This window comes from Lissotriton helveticus, chromosome 11, assembly GCF_964261635.1.
Source record: "Lissotriton helveticus chromosome 11, aLisHel1.1, whole genome shotgun sequence".
Classification (NCBI taxonomy): Eukaryota; Metazoa; Chordata; class Amphibia; order Caudata; family Salamandridae; genus Lissotriton; species Lissotriton helveticus.
The window spans coordinates 581,006,732-581,024,763 of NC_136072.1; the positions used below are offsets into that span (position 1 = coordinate 581,006,732).

At 45.5% G+C, this 18,032-nt stretch overlaps 1 protein-coding gene across 1 annotated transcript in view; it reads left to right on the top strand.

Moving 5' to 3' along the window:
* The window catches only part of XPO7 (exportin 7), a 486,858-nt gene that overhangs the window by 345,445 nt on the left and 123,381 nt on the right, over nt 1–18,032 (top strand). The window contains exons 17-18 of the mRNA XM_078665516.1: nt 16,742–16,848; nt 17,019–17,107. Of these exons, the coding sequence (XP_078521642.1) occupies nt 16,742–16,848; nt 17,019–17,107 (196 nt within the window). The remainder of the gene's footprint in view (nt 1–16,741; nt 16,849–17,018; nt 17,108–18,032) is intronic.

An 18,032-nucleotide genomic window follows, 5' to 3' on the forward strand; every position in this document is an offset into this window, starting at 1 on the left:
CTTTTTTTTATTTTTACATAATCTATTCCAATCACAAACCCCACACATGAAGCAATCCACTGCACAATGTGATGCAGTGTAACCTTCTTGCACTTATCCCATTAGCTTAGTGGGCTCCACAAAACTCCAGGGCACTTCCTCTGGGACCACTCCGTGCTATGCGGTGTGGGTGCTGCAAAAGAAAACCTCCAAATCACAGTGTTTTTTAATCTTCTGCTCCCTACTTTAGTATATTTCTTGGGTACAAACCTATTCTGTCCTCTTAACTGTGCAGAAATTCTGTGCTTCATTTTAAATCAGCGGTAATTGCAAACACAACAGTGATGGACAGAATGTGGATCAATGTCATACATTCACCCCAGTCCAAAGATCTGGGCCCAAATCCATCGTTTTTCCACTCCACACCACCCTGGGTTAGACAATGGCGATATGCAAATCAGCGCTGACCCTGTGCCCCATGGGAACAGTCCAGTCCGAACTACAAAAGCCATGTCCTTCCCAGAACGGAATCAAGCATCCGAGGACCGGCCCGGTTTCGAGGTAACACCTCTCATCAGCCTAGTACACTTAGAGCGGTAATTGCAAACACAACAGTGATGGACAGAATGTGGATCAATGTCACACATTCACCCCAGTCCAAAGATCTGGGCCCAAATCCATCGTTTTTCCACTCCACACCACCCTGGGTTAGACAATGGCGATATGCAAATCAGCGCTGACCCTGTGCCCCATGGGAACAGTCCAGTCCGAACTACAAAAGCCATGTCCTTCCCAGAACGGAGAAAAGCATCCGAGGACCGGCCCGGTTTCGAGGTAACACCTCCCATCATTTTAAATCAGCAGCAGCCAACATGATTCTGTTCTTATACTTTAGGATTCACTTGCCTCTTTTTAGAGTTGAGTGAGTGTCCCTGTTATGAATGTGTGGTATGCTTGTGATATCAGGCGGACATCATGCTATAATGTGGATATTGGAGGCCTACCACGTAACTTATGTCTGTCACATTTGTATTTTGAGAGTCACGTATCTATTAAAGTTGTGTGATCTTCACCCAGCCAAGAGCTGCGCACCAGTAATTTGCGACATTTTTAACTGCTCCATATCCACAGGCATAATTCCATCTACCTGGAAAGAAGCAGTGGTCCGTCCTGTTCTTAAGAAACCCACAGCAGACCCCGCAACCCTCAGTAACTATCGGCCTATTTCCCTTTTACCTCTTTTTGGGAAACTGCTGGAAAACATCATAAACCAACAACTCAGTTTCTATTTGGAACAGAACGAAATCCTGGATTCCTCACAGTGGGGCTTTCGCCCAGGCTTTAGCACAGAAACCGCTGTCCTAGCAGTTACCGACTCATTAAGACAGACCATTGACTCCGGCGGTTTCGCAATACTGATTCTCTTGGATCTCTCCGCAGCTTTTGATACTATCTCTCACACTAAGCTAGCGGAGAGACTATCTGACTGCGGTATCAAAGGAACAGCCTCAAAATGGCTACTACATTTTCTGTCGGAGAGAACACAAATGGTCACTTTAAGTCCCTATTTTTCGGCCAAAATGCCCTTGGAGAAGGGGGTCCCACAGGGTACCTGTCTGAGTCCTACCCTCTTTAATATATACATGGCCCCTCTGGCTCAGATTGTGGAACAGCTGGGTTTTGAAATCATCTCCTGTGCAGATGATACGCAGCTCATGTTCACTATCGGGAAATGCCCAGAGCTAGAAAAAACACGCTTCGCCAATGGTATGAAGTTGATCTCAGACTGGATGACTGTGAATTACCTTCAATTGAATCCAGGGAAGATGGAGATAATGTTAATGGGAAAAGCCCCAGACATCTGGTCGGATGACTGGTGGCCTGACCAATTGGGCAGCGCCCCCTCTCCGAAACCATCCGTAAAGAACCTAGGAATAAAAATTGACCACTCTCTTTCTATGAAAGACCATATTGCGACTACGACCGGTACATGTTTCTACGGTCTCCGACTTTTTTGGAAAATACTTCCGTTTATACCCACCCCCCATCGCAGGACCTTAGTTCACGCAATGGTAACGAGTCGCTTGGATTATGGCAGCGCCCTGCTGGCAGAAGTGGGGGAGACTCTCCTGGTCAAATTGTTCAGAATGCGGCCGCAAGAATGATCTTAAACTGCCTGGCTAGCTCTCCGTCAACTCCGTTGCTTAGAGAATTGCATTGGCTCAATGTAAAAAAAAAAGATCCTTTTTCAAAATCTGCTGCCTAACCCATAACGCCCTTAGCGATAAAGGTCCTCGCTATCTACAACGAAAACTGATCAAATATTGCCCTAGCAAGAAGCTTAGATCCACTACACTGGGTCTATTACAAGTTCCCCGAATTCGTCTTACCCGGACAGGTGGGAGAGCTTTCTCCTATCTGGCTCCCAGGTACTAGAACCAGCTCCCTCAGGCCCTGCGAGCCATCCCGAATCATTGCACTTTTAGGAAACATCTGAAAGCCTTCCTTTTTTAATGACTATCCTAGTCCGGTTCCCCTTAGCTGTAGTCCAATCTCTAGTCAGCCCCGAGATGCCCCAGGGTGATTTGCGCGCTCAATAAATTCCTAATCTAATCTAAAAGTAGGTTGGTTATGAATCAATCAATTTTATCATGCAATAGTGCGGATCTGAGAATTCTGCTCATAAATTAAAGTCTGGCAGTTGTAAATATATACTGAATTGTATTCCCCTTAATTGTAAATCAAGGCAGGTCAGATTAGAATTTTCGGCTGTAGGAGAGGAAAAGAAACACCTCTCCTTTCTCAATGCAGTCCCCTCTCTTCGATTACTATTTTGTCACCAGTCTCCACTTGATTTACAAATAAGTTGAACATGATTCTGTACAATGTTATAGGTGCTCTGCTCTAAGTTATAATAGTTCTGAATTGCACTAGTTCATAATAAAGTAGATTGATTTATAACCAACTTACTTTTTGATTCTCAAGGATGACAGCTGCCCGACTCTAATAACATATAAGTAGGCTGTCCGGAAATCGGTTAAAACCGACTCTGCCCGACAGTACCCTACCGAATGAAAATCAGCTGACCCGGTTTAAACTGAGAGGCGCTGATTTTCATAGTTGATGCGCCACTTGGCCACTTGATGGAGCCAAAGCATTAGAAACCATTGGCCTGCCTGTGGTGGCCTGGGGCGGAGATGTCAGGGGAAAACAATGCTTCTGCACATGGGGAGCTGAGGTGTGAATGGCCCAAGGGCCAGAGCAACACCAGCCCCGTGCCTGGCTCACGTGGGGGGAAGAGGAGCTGTTGTGGTCTGCCGCCGTCTGTCTTACTACTTCCCAGGTCTTTAAAAAGACCATTTACTTAACGTGGCTGCCTTTGAAGTCGCTTGGAAGCACAGGCTAATTGTTGTAAGCGCTGCTTAGTGGTTATATGGCCAGACGTACGTTTAGGGTACCTGAATTCTAATCCTGGCTCCTCAACAACATGTGATCCTGGCCTTTGCCTCGTCCTTTGTGCACTGAAACAATAGTCGCCTAGGAGCACGCTTGCGCTCGACATCATAAGGCAGAGAAGCGCTGTACAAGTGATGTAAAAAAAAGTTATTAATAATAGGGCGTACCTGTCTGCGGGATATGTGGGCTCTCCTTGCTGTCCCAGCAGAGAGGCCTCCTCCTGTCCCATACCATCGGCCATGGTCCTGCCCATCTGTACAATCCTCAGTGAAGGACGACTTCGGGGTGCTTTGGACCCTCGGTGCACATTGGCAGCTCTGGGCATCTCCCACTGCTCTCAGCACTGCCCTCTCTTCGCGCATCTCTGCTACTCCGCCTCCCACCAGGGATCGCCCCCAATACACGGCGAGCAGCTGCTCCAGTCTAGGGGTGTCCAATTGTCGAGGGAAGTCACCTCGGGAGTGAGCGCGGGTGGGGGTTGTCAGCGAGCGCACAGAGGCTGAGTCTGGGAGTCAAAGATGCATTCACCACCGCAAGTGTAATTGTGAAAAGTGCAGCAATCAGTGCTTTAAATGGGCCGGTACTGAGTACTGGCACTTCTGATTTGTTTTACGTGAGTACCGGAACTTCTCCAGGACTGAGGAGAGTACGGGTACTCACTGTGTGAAGTTTTGTGAAAATGATAAACTCTGAAATCTCACATATTTGCGAAATTTGTTACCTTTGTAAACTTTGCAAAACTTTCAACAGCTGGCAGAAATGTCTCTTCAACAAAAGAAAACAAGTTACTTACCTGTAACTTTGGTTCTACAGTATTGGTAACTTTCATAGATTCCCATAGTTTGTATCATTCCCCGTCGTCGGAATGGGAGTCTCGGTAACAAAATAACATAGCAGTAGCTACCAAAGAGAAAGAAAAAGGCCTAGGCCTCATTCCCTTTTGTAGCATATCCACCTCTTTTTGCAAAAGAGACCAAAGCAAAGCAACAGCCAATCAGATTAGCCTCACCACCTAGAACCCTCCTGAGAGAACCTCAGATTTTCTACTGCACGTTGTGCTAAGGGAGTCTCCTTTGAGCTCTGCTCACTTCAACTCTAATTGTTTGGTGTTCCATCTGGAAATGTCTGACAAGGAGAAGAAAGCCCTTTTCAAGGCCTGTTCCACCTGTGGCAAGAAAAGGCTGTATGTAGAGGACAGGCATAAGGACTGCTTTTATTGCCTGTATCCTGATTACAAGGCAGCGGACTGCAAAATCTGCTGCATCTTCTCTACAAAGACCCTCAGGGACCGTGAGGGTGGCCTCTTCACTTGGTCCAGAAGCTGAAGTCGAGGAAGGAAACTTCACCATCCTCATAATGCCCAGTCAAGGCCTCAAAAAAGATCCCCGTGAGTCTGAGAGCCGGAGTCCTAGCAAATCTCCTCACCACAGAGAAAAGGAGAGGGAAGGACTTTCTTCAGCTACAGCAGTGGTGGAGTCTGCTAAAGCTTTTAAGAAGCCTGCTTCTCTATCATCTGAGGAGTCAGAGAAGGATTCCAGATCATCGACGACGCTGCAGAAGGCTCCGTCGACGAAGGCTTCTAAATCCCAGGTGAAAAAAGTTACACCGTTGACGGGCTCGTCGACGGTACCTTCTACTCTTCACATGTCTATGCCAGCGTTGAAGGGAGCGTCGACGACGGTTACGGCGACGACGACGAGAGTGTCGCCGACAGCAGCGACGATGACGGTGTCGTTGACTAGAGCAACGACGGCAGGAGTGTCGACGGTCTCGTCGACGGCAGTGTCAACGACACCCATCTCGTCGTCGGCAATTCAACCGTCGACGGTGGATCTTCTGTCGACGGCCACATCGACGACGGTTTCTCTGGCAATCCCATCGCTGACGGTACCGTCGACGACATCTTCGTTGACGGAGAGGATTTCTGTTTCCCTGAGGAGGATTACACCGGATATGACGTCTCCAGGGAGGGTTACCCCCTTGCCTCCCGCACTGTTACTGGAGGAAGAAGAGGATTCTGACGATGATCAGGACTCTTTTGGTTATGCCCATAGTCCTTCCCAATTGTTAGTGAAATGCCAAGACACTGATTCTGAGGATGAATACCTTCATGAATGCTCTTACCAGCAATCCTATCATCGACAGGAAAGTGCAGGCCAGGAGATGGTTTCCCTTTTGGCAGACCTTTAGGGCATTTTGCTGGATTATAAGACCAGGTTTTCTCAAACCGCTCCTCCTGCTTCCTCTTTCTCTGCAGTACAAGCTGTAGCTGAGCCTGCACCATCACCTTCTGCAGTGGTTTCTCCAGGTGAACCTTCCCAGATAGTTTCACAACTGCAGATACCTGGGCCAGGTATACCTCCAGGGGTCCAGGATTTACAAGATGATTCCTCGGACGAGGATCAGGAGGATGACAACAGGTCTAACCAACGTATAGAGTGGGATGATTGTCATCCCGGACCCAGTGGACTCTCCCCCGCAGACATTAGGGGTTTTCACAAACTTATGTAAAGAGCCTCCAGTAGATTCAAACTTCCGATTATGCCTTCTGTTCAAACAGAGTGCTTCCTTTATGATTTTAAGGAGCCCTACAGGAAGGTGGTCCGGTCCATTCCCATCGTCAGCCATGTCTGGGACGAGGGTTTGAAGGCAATGAAGAACCGGGCTACGGTGATTCCAGTTTTGCCACGCCTGGAAAAGAAGTACAAGGCCCCTGACGATAGTCCGGCGTCTTTGATTGGTCAGCCGAAGCCGGATTCGATAATATCGCAGGCGGTGCAGAGAAAGTCTCGCATGGTGCGAGCAGCAAATGCGTTGGCGACCCTGGGCAGATATGATCGCCAAATGTGGTGCGATCTCTCACCATATTTGGACCAACTCCCTCAGGAGTCCAAGGCGGAGGCCATGAAGATCCTGCAGGAGGGAGAGGCTACATCGGCAGAGGTCTTGATAGACTGTGCCATGGATATTGCCACTACGGCTTTCCGTTCGCTGGCAGGCGCAGCTGTTCTTCGTCGCCAAGGATGGCTCAGGGCGACATGGTTTTCGTTGGAGGTCCAGAATAAGATCCTGGACCTTCCATTTGATGGTGAGGCATTGTTTGGCAAGCATATCGACGATGCTCTCCAGAACATTAAGAAGGATACGGAGACGGCGGGATCTCTCGGTACTCTTCAGTATCTGAAGGTTCCTTTCCGGGGGGCCAGAGGAAAGAGTACTACTTCCTACAGAGGTTCGTACCAACAACAACAACGGTACTCCTCTTATGGTTCGACGCCTCAATCATAACGGCCATCATACGAGCAGAGACAAGGCCAGACTTCTTCTTTCTCTAGATCAAACGCTAGGGGAAAACAGAATCGCCAGGGACATGACAACTCCAAGAGGCAATAGCGGCGTTCTGGCTCTGCCTGCTGTACCCACCTCCCCATCAACATCTGTGGGAAGCAGGGTGTCTCAATACCTCCGCAACTGGAAACGGATAACTTCAGACTGTTGGGTGCTCAACATCATTCAAGATGGCCACACCCTGGAGTTTGTTCACATGCCACCTTCCAAGCCCCCTGCCGCCATGCCTTCAAAACATCTGCGTCTCTTGCGGCTCAAAGTTCATCAGATGTTCCTCAAGGGAGCTGTAGAGCTGGTTCCCTTTTCTCAAAAAGGGGAATGTTTCTATTCCAGGTTTTTCCTGGTAGTCAAGAAGACGCTGGAGAAATGGCGCCCCATTTTAGATCTCAGGGAGCTAAACACCTATCTCTTATCTCAATCCTTTCGGATGGTCTCTCCCCAGGATATCTTACGTCTCCTCAATCCGGGAGATTTCATGGCCACTCTCGATCTCAAAGATTCATATTTTCACATACCCATTCATCCAGCCCATAGGAGGTTTCTTTGATTCACAGTAGCCAAGAGCCACTTCCAATTCAAAGTTTTACCCTCTGGACTTTGTTCTGCCCCGAGGATCTTTACCAAGGTGCTGGCGCCGGTGGCAGCTTTCCTAAGGAAACCGCATTTTCAAGTCTTCCCATACCTGGACGGCTGGTTATTGAAGGCCCCGTCGAGGGGGGCAGCGGAGGAAACGGTCAAGGCATATACGGCTCTGTTCAGCAATCTGGGCCTCACTCTCAAGAGGGAGAAAGCACGATTCCTGGGGGCAATCCTGGACACATCTCTCAGCAAGGCTCCTCCATCCTTCGAAAAGCAAGAAAAACTGAAGTCCATTGCTCATTTGTTCAGAAAAGGGTGTCTTTCAGTACGCCGTTACAAATCCCTTCTCTGAGTGATATCTTCATGCATCCCTCTGGTACCCCACTGCAGGTTGCGGATGCGATCTCTGCAGGAACAACTAGACATGCAAAGTTCACGGTTCGTTCGACGACAAGGTGGTGATTACTCCGGCAATGAGAAAAGCAGCCTTGTGGTGGACGAAGGAAGAGATTTTATCCCAAGGTCTATCCTTCGTAAGCAGTCCAGCTCCTCAGGTTGTAACAACGGATGCCTCACTGGAAGGCTGGGGTGCGGTGCTTCAGGACTTACATGTAAGTGGGCATTGGCTGCCCCAGCACCCTCTTCTTCACATCAACCTCCTGGAGCTCAGAGCACTCCGTCTGGCGCTACAAGCATTTCTCCCATGATTGCTGGGTTCAGCGGTTCTTGTCTGCACGCACAACACCACAGCCATGCGCTACATAAACAAGGAAGGGGGTACCAGATCTCTTCCGCTGCCATAGGAGGCCCAAAAGATTTGGGAGTGGGCGATCTTACATGGAATATCTCTACAGGCGGAACACCTACCAGGTGTACTAAACGAAAAAAGGCGGACAGGCTCAGCAGGCTTTCGTCAGTCAGCCACAAGTTGGAGCTAAACCAGGCGGTCTTGGAGGAGATTTTCTATCGGTGGGGCAGACCTTCAATAGACCTCTTTGCCACACCGGTGAACAGAAAATGCCAGTTTTACGCAAGCAAACTACACCATCGAGGATCGCTGGGGAATGCGGTTTCAATAGCCTGGTCAAAAGCATTTGTGTACGCCTTTCCCCCCCATTCCATTAATTCCACGACTGCTCAGGAAGATCAAGACGGAACCGTGCAGGATGATCCTTATAGCTCCAGCTTGGCCGAGGCAGTTTTGGTTCACAGAGCTTCGCCTCCTTTCTCTGGCCCCTCCATGTCTTTTGGGGGCGATTCTGGATCTTCTCACGATGTCCCAGGGCCAAATCTGGCATCTGGATCCTCGTTCCTTGCACCCGTGAGCATGGCTCCTGAGCAGCGAGAGTTCCTGAACCTTCATCTCTCGGATGAAATAAGAGATGTTCTCTCTCAGGCTAGGGCTCCTTCCACTAACAAGACTTACAGTTTGAAATGGAAACGATTTTGCATTTGGTGCCGGCAGCAAGGTGTGGATCTTTTCTCATCTCCGCCTCATCAGGTGCTTCCTTATCTCCTGTCCTTTGCTAAGGCAGGACTGGCTGATTCATCCATAAAGGTTCACTTAGCAGCAGTTTCTCGCTACAGACGCACTGCATCTGGACCTTCTCTCTGGTCATCCAGAATTGTCAAACAATTTCTCAAGGGTCTGCTTTGAGTTTTCCCTCCAGTGAGGCCTCTACCTCCCACATGGCATTTGAACTTGGTTCTCACCCAGCTGATGAAGCATCCCTTTGAGCCGATTTTTCGAGCAGTCATGAAATTCCTCTTGTGGAAACTGGCGCTCCTTCTTGCTCTCATTTCGGCAAGTCGTATTGGGGAATTGCAAGCTCCCACAATACAGGAACCTTTTCTCCAATTAAAAAAAAATACAGTAATTCTAAGGACTAATCCAAAGTTCATACCAAAAGTGCCTTCAGACTTTAATTTAAACGAACCAGTGATTCTAATGGCTTTCTTTCCTCAGCCTTCCACGCCGGCGGAAAGGACGCTTCATTCACTGGATGTGCAACGGTGCTTAAAATTTTATCTGGACCATACTAAGGGATTTCGAAAATCTTCTCAATTGTTCATCGCATTTAGTGCTCCCCGCAAGGGCTTACCACTGTCTAAGCAGGGTATCGCAAGATGGATCTCCAGTGCCATACAGTACTCTCACTCTGCAGTGGGCAAGCCTCTGGAAGGCAGAGTTAGAGCACACTTGACAAGGTCCATGGCTTCCTCTACAGCTCTCTTTGCGGGAGTTCAGATAAAAGACATTTGCAGAGCTGCAAATTGGAGCAGCACACACACCTTCACAAGACATTACTGCCTGGAGACCTCGGCACAAGAAGACACGGCTGTAGGCAAGGCAGTCCTCAGGAACCTCTTCCATTGAGTGGTGAGCTTTCCTTTCTTCCCTCCTTCCTTTCTTACTGTTACTTGCACATTTTGCTATGTATTCTTTATGTGATTGCACTGTTGAATCAGTTTAAAAATAAAAAAGGGTAATGGAGGAAAAGATGTCAAAGCTATGGGAATCTATGAAAGTTCCAATACTGGAGTAAGAAAACAAGTTACTTAACTGTAACTTTGGTTCTCCAGTATTGGTAACTTTCATAGATTCCCTTGCGCCCACCCTCCTTCCCTGGGAAAGCTCAGCCCTCAGCAAATGTGGTGATACTGTTACACAACGGCTACTTATTTATTTATTTATTTAGAAAGTTTTATATAGCGTGAACAAGATCTTTGAGGATATCAGAGCGCTTTACATAGAAAGGGGGAGCATGAGGGAACATAGTCAAACAGGTACGTCAGAAATGCTAATAGTACAAATACGAGGTAGCATAGAAAATCGCATAAGTCGTTAATACACATAAAACAAATACGCCGCGGGGTCGAACAAGTAGTACAGATCGGTGCAGAGTCTTAAAAGAGATCAAAATGGTACTTCAAGTGTATTTAGCCATGAGGATAGCTTTTACTTCTTTCTTAAACAGTGTAGTGGAGGAGATAAGCCTTGTTTCAGGGGGGAGTGAGTTCCAGATCTTGGGTGCCATTCCTGAGATGGAGCGTTTATAAGTTTTTTCCTTCCGGAATCTTCGAGGCTTCAGCAGAAGATTGTTTGTGCCTCTGGTGTTTCTAGAGCCGCCAGAGATTGTCAGCTTCTGAGTGAGATAGCTTGGTGAGCTCATGTGGACAGCCTTGTGCGTCATGCAGGCGATTTTCAGATGTATTCTGGCTTCGAAAGGAAGCCAGTTCAGGTATTTTAAGTCAGGGGAGATATGTGAGTGTTTTTTTGAACCAGTGATGAGTCTCGCTGCAGCGTTTAGAGAAGCTCTGAGGGGTGCGGTAGTGGTTAGGGGGAGTCTGCAGAGGGCGATGCTGCCATATTCTATTCGAGGGATGACTAGTGCTTGTACTGCAGTTTGGAAGTCGTTGGCAGGGAGGAAGGGTTTAAGTTTCCTCAGGGTATTGATTTGGTAGTTCGCTCCCTTAGTTGCCTTGCTGATATGTTGCTGCATGTTGAGATTGGTGTCAAGTGTAATGCCTAAGGATTTTGCTGAGTCTACGATGGTGGGTTGGACATTGAGTGCAGTTAGGTGTTTAAGCCAGATTTGTGTGGTAGAGATCTTGGCGGGAGGTGAGATAAGAAGGAACTCTGTTTTCAGAGGCTACGAAAATCTGAGGCTCTGAGGTTCTCTCAGGAGGGTTCTAGGGGGTGAGGCTAATCTGATTGGCTGTTGCTTTGCTTTGGCCTCTTTTGCAAAAAAAGAGGTGGATATGCTACAAAAGGGAATGAGGCCTAGGCCTTTTTCTTTCTCTTTTGTACCTACTGCTATGTTATTTTGTTACAGAGACTCCCATTCCGACGACTGGGAATGATACAAGCTATGGGAATCTATGAAAGTTACCAATACTGGAGAACCAAAGTTACAGGTAAGTAACTTGTTTTCTTTTGTTGAAGAGACATTTCTGCCAGCTGTTGAAAGTTTTGCAAAGTTTACAAAGGTAACAAATTTCGCAAATATGTGAGATTTCAAAGTTTATCATTTTCACAAAACTTCACACACCTCAAATTTAAATTTTAAGAATTTAGTTCTAGTTTTAATTTTCATAAAAAGCCCTCCCAATAGCTGCAGTCTTCTGTTTAGCATTACTTAAATTCTTCTCAACTTGTGCAAGTCCACGGTCACTGAAAAAATGTGCGCGGTTTGTTAACAAAGGTGGGGGTAGTCTGGCAAGAATTAGTTAAACTGGGAACATGCTAAGAGCTTGTCTAAGAGTGGTGATCAGTGACATAGTTGTGGCTTGACAGATGTGCACTCTTGACAACATTAAGGGTCTGAACTGAAGACGACCAGAAGAGGTGGCTGCAGGAGAAGGAAACTACTACTCCGGGAGTGAATTGAAGGGTTCTGCAACACCTGGGACATTTGTGCGGGGTTCGTATAGGCAACTTGGATTTTAATGTAGTCAAAAACACAGGCAAATATGACTTGTGTATGATTTATGCAGTTGAGCCCTGCAACTTCTTTAAAGCGCTGTCATTTAGTCTTTGGGAAGACAGCGGGTAACTTTTGGATATTTTGATGTGTAATCTGTTCACAAAGAAAGCAGCTCTAATGTTGTGTTGGTGATTTGTAGCATTCGTAAACCTGTAAAACAAGCTTTTGCAATGCAATCGGTCTCGCTTTCGTGGCCTTTTCTATGTATTTAGCTATGCAGCACATTAGCCTGGGTGCTGAAACATCTACTGTTCTTTAACATGGAGGGAAAGTAAGCACTAAACTTATAAACAGCAGACCTTTGTTTAATAGACAAAAGCATGGCACATTAAAAGAAGCGTGGCTCGCGGCACTCCGAAATCAAGCAGTCAAAAAACTACACCTATTGGCTATGCCAATGCTTGTTTACAGTTTGCCATGCAGTGCTCTTCGGGGTTTGGAGTGCCATCCAGTGCATGCAGTGGATTCCCAATGCCAATAGTTTCTAAAAATGGTTTTCCAAGTAAGAAGAACCGCATTACAACTTTACGAGCCATGCTTTTTCCCAGACCCGATACTTAAGTAGCTGTTTACTTCACAGATTAGTAACCCATTTACTGTAGCATGGCTTTATCTATTGTAGCTATTTGTATTGAGTAAAAATCAATGGGCTATGATTTTATCAAAGGCAAAGAACATGAATGCATAATTACTAGCAACACGCAGATATCTTATTCTAATTACCTGTCTAGTGATTAAAAGCAAGGAAAGTGAAAAGGAGCCAAATTGAAAACTATTAACCTGTCTTAATGCGGCGTGAGTTCTGCTATTAACAGCCCAGGTAAAACAAGTTGATCTTAAGCAGAGCCAAATCTGTCAGTGAGAGAGTTGGTACAAATGTTAAAAATAGTGTTGCATTGGTAACCGTCGCCAGCGAGGGAGGTAGTTTCACAGGCTGTTTTGCGCGAGATGAGGCAGACATTTCCTTGTGTTTGGTTCTCTGTTATCTCGGAGCTTGGAACTGTTCCAAAAGCTCAGAGCAATGAACGATGTCTTTGTGTGGTCCAGGCTGGCAGCAGCCCCATCCTAAATAATGAAAAGGAATCCAGAAAGCAGGTGTGCCTTTCAACTAATCCCTGCTGGCGAGCAGGCAGTAATCAGGTGCACAGGGCATACGAGCTGTTTTCACCCATCCGTACATTGTCAGTGTTAGTCATGGGTAGAGGTGTTGTACGACCTGACCATTTCCCAATTTTTTTTCTGCCTCTTACGTGCTTTACACTTATTGTGACCTCCAACTTCCCTATGGCCTCCACATTCTCTACGTGCACTGTATGTGTTCCGTACAATGTGCACGCAGGGTGAGCGCTTTGCCTGGGTTTAGAGACCGCTTAGCTGGCCGGACAGTTGCTTTTAAGTAAGTTACGTATTTACAAAGGGATGCACGCACCTCACGCTAAGTTTGTCTATACCTGTAAAACCAAAAACAGCCCGTCCAGAAGGTTCCGGTGCCCAAGACAGCCAGGGGTTGTGCTGTATCTGTACCCGCATGTGTTGGGTCGTTCATTATGTATCCCTTGTGCAAAATTCTGTATTTTCCTTTTTCATCCCGAATTAGAAGTGAAACATGCATTTCAAAGTGAATTCTTTTAGGGCTCCTCCTCTGACGGGCAACGCCAAGGAAGTGAAACATGCATTTCAAAGTGAATTCATTTAGGGCTCCTCATCTGACATGCAACGTCACGCCAAACAAAGATGGCGTTGGCCTGTCCACATGGGCCGTCCTAAAAGTGGACAAGGCCGTCACCAAGAAGCCTGATTTCCATTCACGCGCCTATGTATACCATAAACGGCCACCGTTTACCATAAACGATGATGCGAACCAATGGGAAACAGAGAAACAGCATGGAAAGCTACGTCAGTGGCCAGAGTTGGCATATTGTGTACTGGCTGTTTTGGCGTTGCCAACGTCGAGAGGGCCTTTTCACAAATAAAAGTTTACATGGGAAGGAAAGAGAGCACGAATGACCAAAGACTCACTGAGGAAATATTGTATGGTGTACTACAATAAGTTGCACTTGTAAAAATGTATTTGGACTTCATATACACTGTACATATACCAAGTATCAATGAAGAGAGAAAGCAATAATAAAAGCAAAGCGTTACATAAACACCGGTAAAACACTGTTTCAGTTGTTTTTTACGCCGCGAAAATGAGTAACCACTGAAAACCACTGTTTTTTTTGGGTATTGAAATCACTGGTAAACACTGGAAAAACACCACCAGAATTTACCAAAAATAGAAACTGAAAACAGGAAAGCCTACATATACCAAGCCCTGTATTTTAAGAATGATCGAATCCTGTTTGCTGTTTGCGATTTTAGTGGAAGCCCAGAACGTCAGCACTTTTAGATGGAAATAAGTATGTACCGGGATACACACTAAAGTAGGGGGCAGAAGATTCAATGTCTTTGATTAGAAGATTTTCTCTTGCAGCTCCTGCACCATATAGCACGAAGTGGCAATAGCCCACTCCGCTAATGAGATCAGTGAGAAAAGGTTTCCCCAAGTGTCACAGTGTGCAGTGGAGTGCTTCACCTAAGGGGCTGGAGATTGAAATAACTTGAGAAAATAATGCTTATTTCTTATGATATTGTCCTCTACGGGTTCAGCATAGGTAATCAGTAAAATTATCGTTTCTTTTGCCTTCCTTACACAACTATTCCAGGTGAAGGAAGGTTGGAGAGAATGAAAAACGAGGATCCAGATGAGTCTACAGATACTCCAAGTATTAGGGTTAGGCTGAAACATGTCACTCATAAGTGATGGTAGGGGGAGGAGACCTAATAATTGTCATTACCCCCACTATCCATTTCTATCTATTATTATTCATAGGTCAGGTAGAAATTGTAAAAAAAACTAATTGGCAACAGCCAGGTCGTAATAAAATTTAAAAACCCTCTTAACGCTAAACAATATACCTCTCTGTAAAAAGCTCAGGTCCACCATGAGGTTACTGATGAAGGGGCCTCAATGATGAAGAATGTTACCAAGAGTGAGTGAGGAATACCTTGGTAACATTTTTTTCATCTCTAGACCAAATGTTCTGTAATAGAATAGGAGTAATTTACTGTTCTAACTGAGCCTGCTAATCAACATTGGTTGTGTACATATTTAAAATGGAGAGGTAGTCCTAGGATGACTCATTAAGTTCCTCTCACTCTCCCTTGTTTAAGATTGTCTTCTGAGCTGTTGCCATCTGTTAAGTCCCTGGGCTCTAAATGGGTCCTTTTTCTGTGATGTCTTGGTGTTAGAGTTTAAACTGGCATGGCCAAGTCCTATGGATCTACCTATTGATCCTAACCACATCCCTTAGTGTGGTTTATTGCTAAAATTGATGTCCATGTAACTTTGTCTATTTGTTGACGACCGTGACTTGGTAAACATCTTGTTACTGAACTTGGCATGTGTCTTTGACTTAGTGATACATTGGTTTGTCTACCTCTGTACCTTTACTGGAACCAAGCTCCCAGTGTTTTTTTTCGTCCTGTTTCCAGGTTCCCTAGTCTCATTGCAGACAATGCTGTACTTCTATGTTTCTGTCGCACATGTCCTTGTATGTATGTATGTATGTATTTGGTATTTGTATAGCACAAATCCATGTTAAAATGCAGCTGAGATCTATACAGGTTGAATGGCAAAATTATAGTGAACAAATGATTGAAGTGGAAGCTGGGCTGGGAGAACAGAAGAGCGCTATTACTGCATCGTGATCTAATGTTCTTTAAAGATGTCTTCAGCTGTCTCGCAATTGATTCAAGGTAGGGTTAAGTCCAGATGGACTGAAGGATGTTGTTCCAGGTCCTGTGTGCTCATACAGAGAAGGCCTGCTGCCTTCCTTTTTCTTTTTTTCACTACTTTATCTCCAGTCTGATTTTTATTTATTTTTTGTATATTTTTTTTATTGAGGTTTTGCAAAAACAAGCCCCCAGAGGGGGTGAGACAATATATGAATACCAATTTTCCCCACAGTTTATGATTACATAGCAATCTAAGGAAGTACAAACAGTGTTCCTTCGTAACATTCAGTCTGGGCCTCAGCCAGTTGCGTGGTATCCTACTTTATCTCCAGTCTGATGATGCTTCTACTGTGGGTATGCAGAGAGCCATCGGAGATGGTGGGCTTGTTAGTCAGATATCTGGGGTTCTGGTTGTGACAGATTTATGGCAGGGTCAGATAGCAAACATCTGTCATGTTGCTCAATCTAGTTCAGTGTGGCTGTCTTGTTACTGACACCCTTTGGACCTTGGAACCAGCTTGATCCTGACATCTAGGCCCTTGCCATTGCTTGTTGCTGACAAGATGGTCCGTGTTGCTTTGTCTTGCAATAGACTGACTGCTATGACTGTCTTGTTGTGGTCACTCAGTCTTGTATGCTGTTTCTGACATCAAGGCCCATGTTTTAGTGGGAAGTTGTTGACACCCAAGCCCTTATGATTGTGTAGTTGCTGGTGTCTAGTCCTTTATGGTCCTGTTTGTTTGTTGACTCCCACGTCTTTATTGCTGATCTTGTTGCTGGCATACAGGCCCACGTGGTTATGTCTTATTGTTAAAACCCAGGTCCATGTTGTTGTGTCCTTCCGTTGATAACCTAGGTCCTTGTGACTGACTCTCATTGCTGACTTTGTAGACAATGAGTGCTTTGAAACTTTTGGGTAGACTGTTGTGCTTTATAATAGCTAGTGATATCATTTGTGGCTCTCTTATTGCTGACACCATGTGGCCATATTTTGTTACTGAACAGGTGGGAGAGGAGGCACTGAGCAGAGAACCATTTGGGGAAGGGCAAGTTGTACTTTGATCTTGAATGTGAGAGAAGGAAATGTGTACTAAGCTTTGATCTTGTTCCAGGAGAAGATGAAGACCAGTTTGAACAGTTCATGCTTCCCCTCACTGCTGCTTTCGAAGCTGTAGCTCAGATGTTCGGCACAAACTCCTTCAACGAGCAGGATGCGAAAGTGAGTGCACTTAAGTGCTGTCCTTATCGGAGCTGCAGGGGAGTATACGGCTTCATTGGGCTTTGCTAGGGGTCTGGTGGTAGGGGTGTTGGGATTGAGATACACTACTGCTCCCTCTTGTCAATTTGTCTGTTGTCATGCTTTTATTCTTCATTTTTTCATCTCTGCAGAGGACGTTGGTGGGTTTGGTGAGAGATCTGAGAGGAATTGCATTTGCCTTCAATGCAAAGACCAGCTTCATGATGCTATTTGAGTGGATGTATCCTCTGCTATACTGCCTGCGCTGGTGGATTGTGATTTTGGGTGGGACGTTTATTTCACCCCCTCTTTACGCCTAACCCAACACCCTTTTGTGCTTTTAAATTGTTGACGGTTACTAGGTCACTCTGATTTCAATGTCAAACTGTTGTATACGTCTCAACAGCTAATATTCATAGACCATTATGTAAATCATGGACAAGAATTTCAAAAAGGAAGAATCAGGGAGACAACAGATTATTTGGAATTGTAAGGAGCAATCTGTATTTAAGGGGAATGAGTACAAAAAAATATCAGCATTATTTACATTAAATGTGGGTGTAACCCATAGAATCTTGTGCACAACAGTGCTCGTGCAAATGTGTGAACGGCACAAGTGACAAGTGAGATAAAGAGAGATACGAGAGATACCTTAACTTGGACCAGGATCATTTGCTTGAACTCATTGTTCCTACAACCAATGTCTTCTCATGTGATGCTGCCCTTCTTTACTGCATTGTGTGTCCACTTTCGTAACCCATTATATTCATGTTTATCGTATTACTTTCCTTGACTCTCTGGTTTAGGAAACAAACGAGTATTCCTACTTAATGTCAATTTTGGATCTATGCTCTTCTTTTCCGCAGTGTGTACCCCATCCGTAGTCTGTTACATTCCCGTTTAGATTCATCTGCTTGGGATTTTTGCGATTATTTTTCTATACTTATGCATGTATTCCTGTTGTGTAATCTTATCCTGTTGGTGATATTGGATTCATGTCCTTCCTTCCTCTGTAAAGCGCTCCGATATCCTTCGGGATCTTGTTTGCGCTATATAAAACTTTATAAAGAAAGAAAAACTGCAAAAGCGGCACAAGGAAGGAATTATATAATATATACAATCACTTAGATGGTTTCTGATTAACAAAAGTTCCAATGCAATTGTTA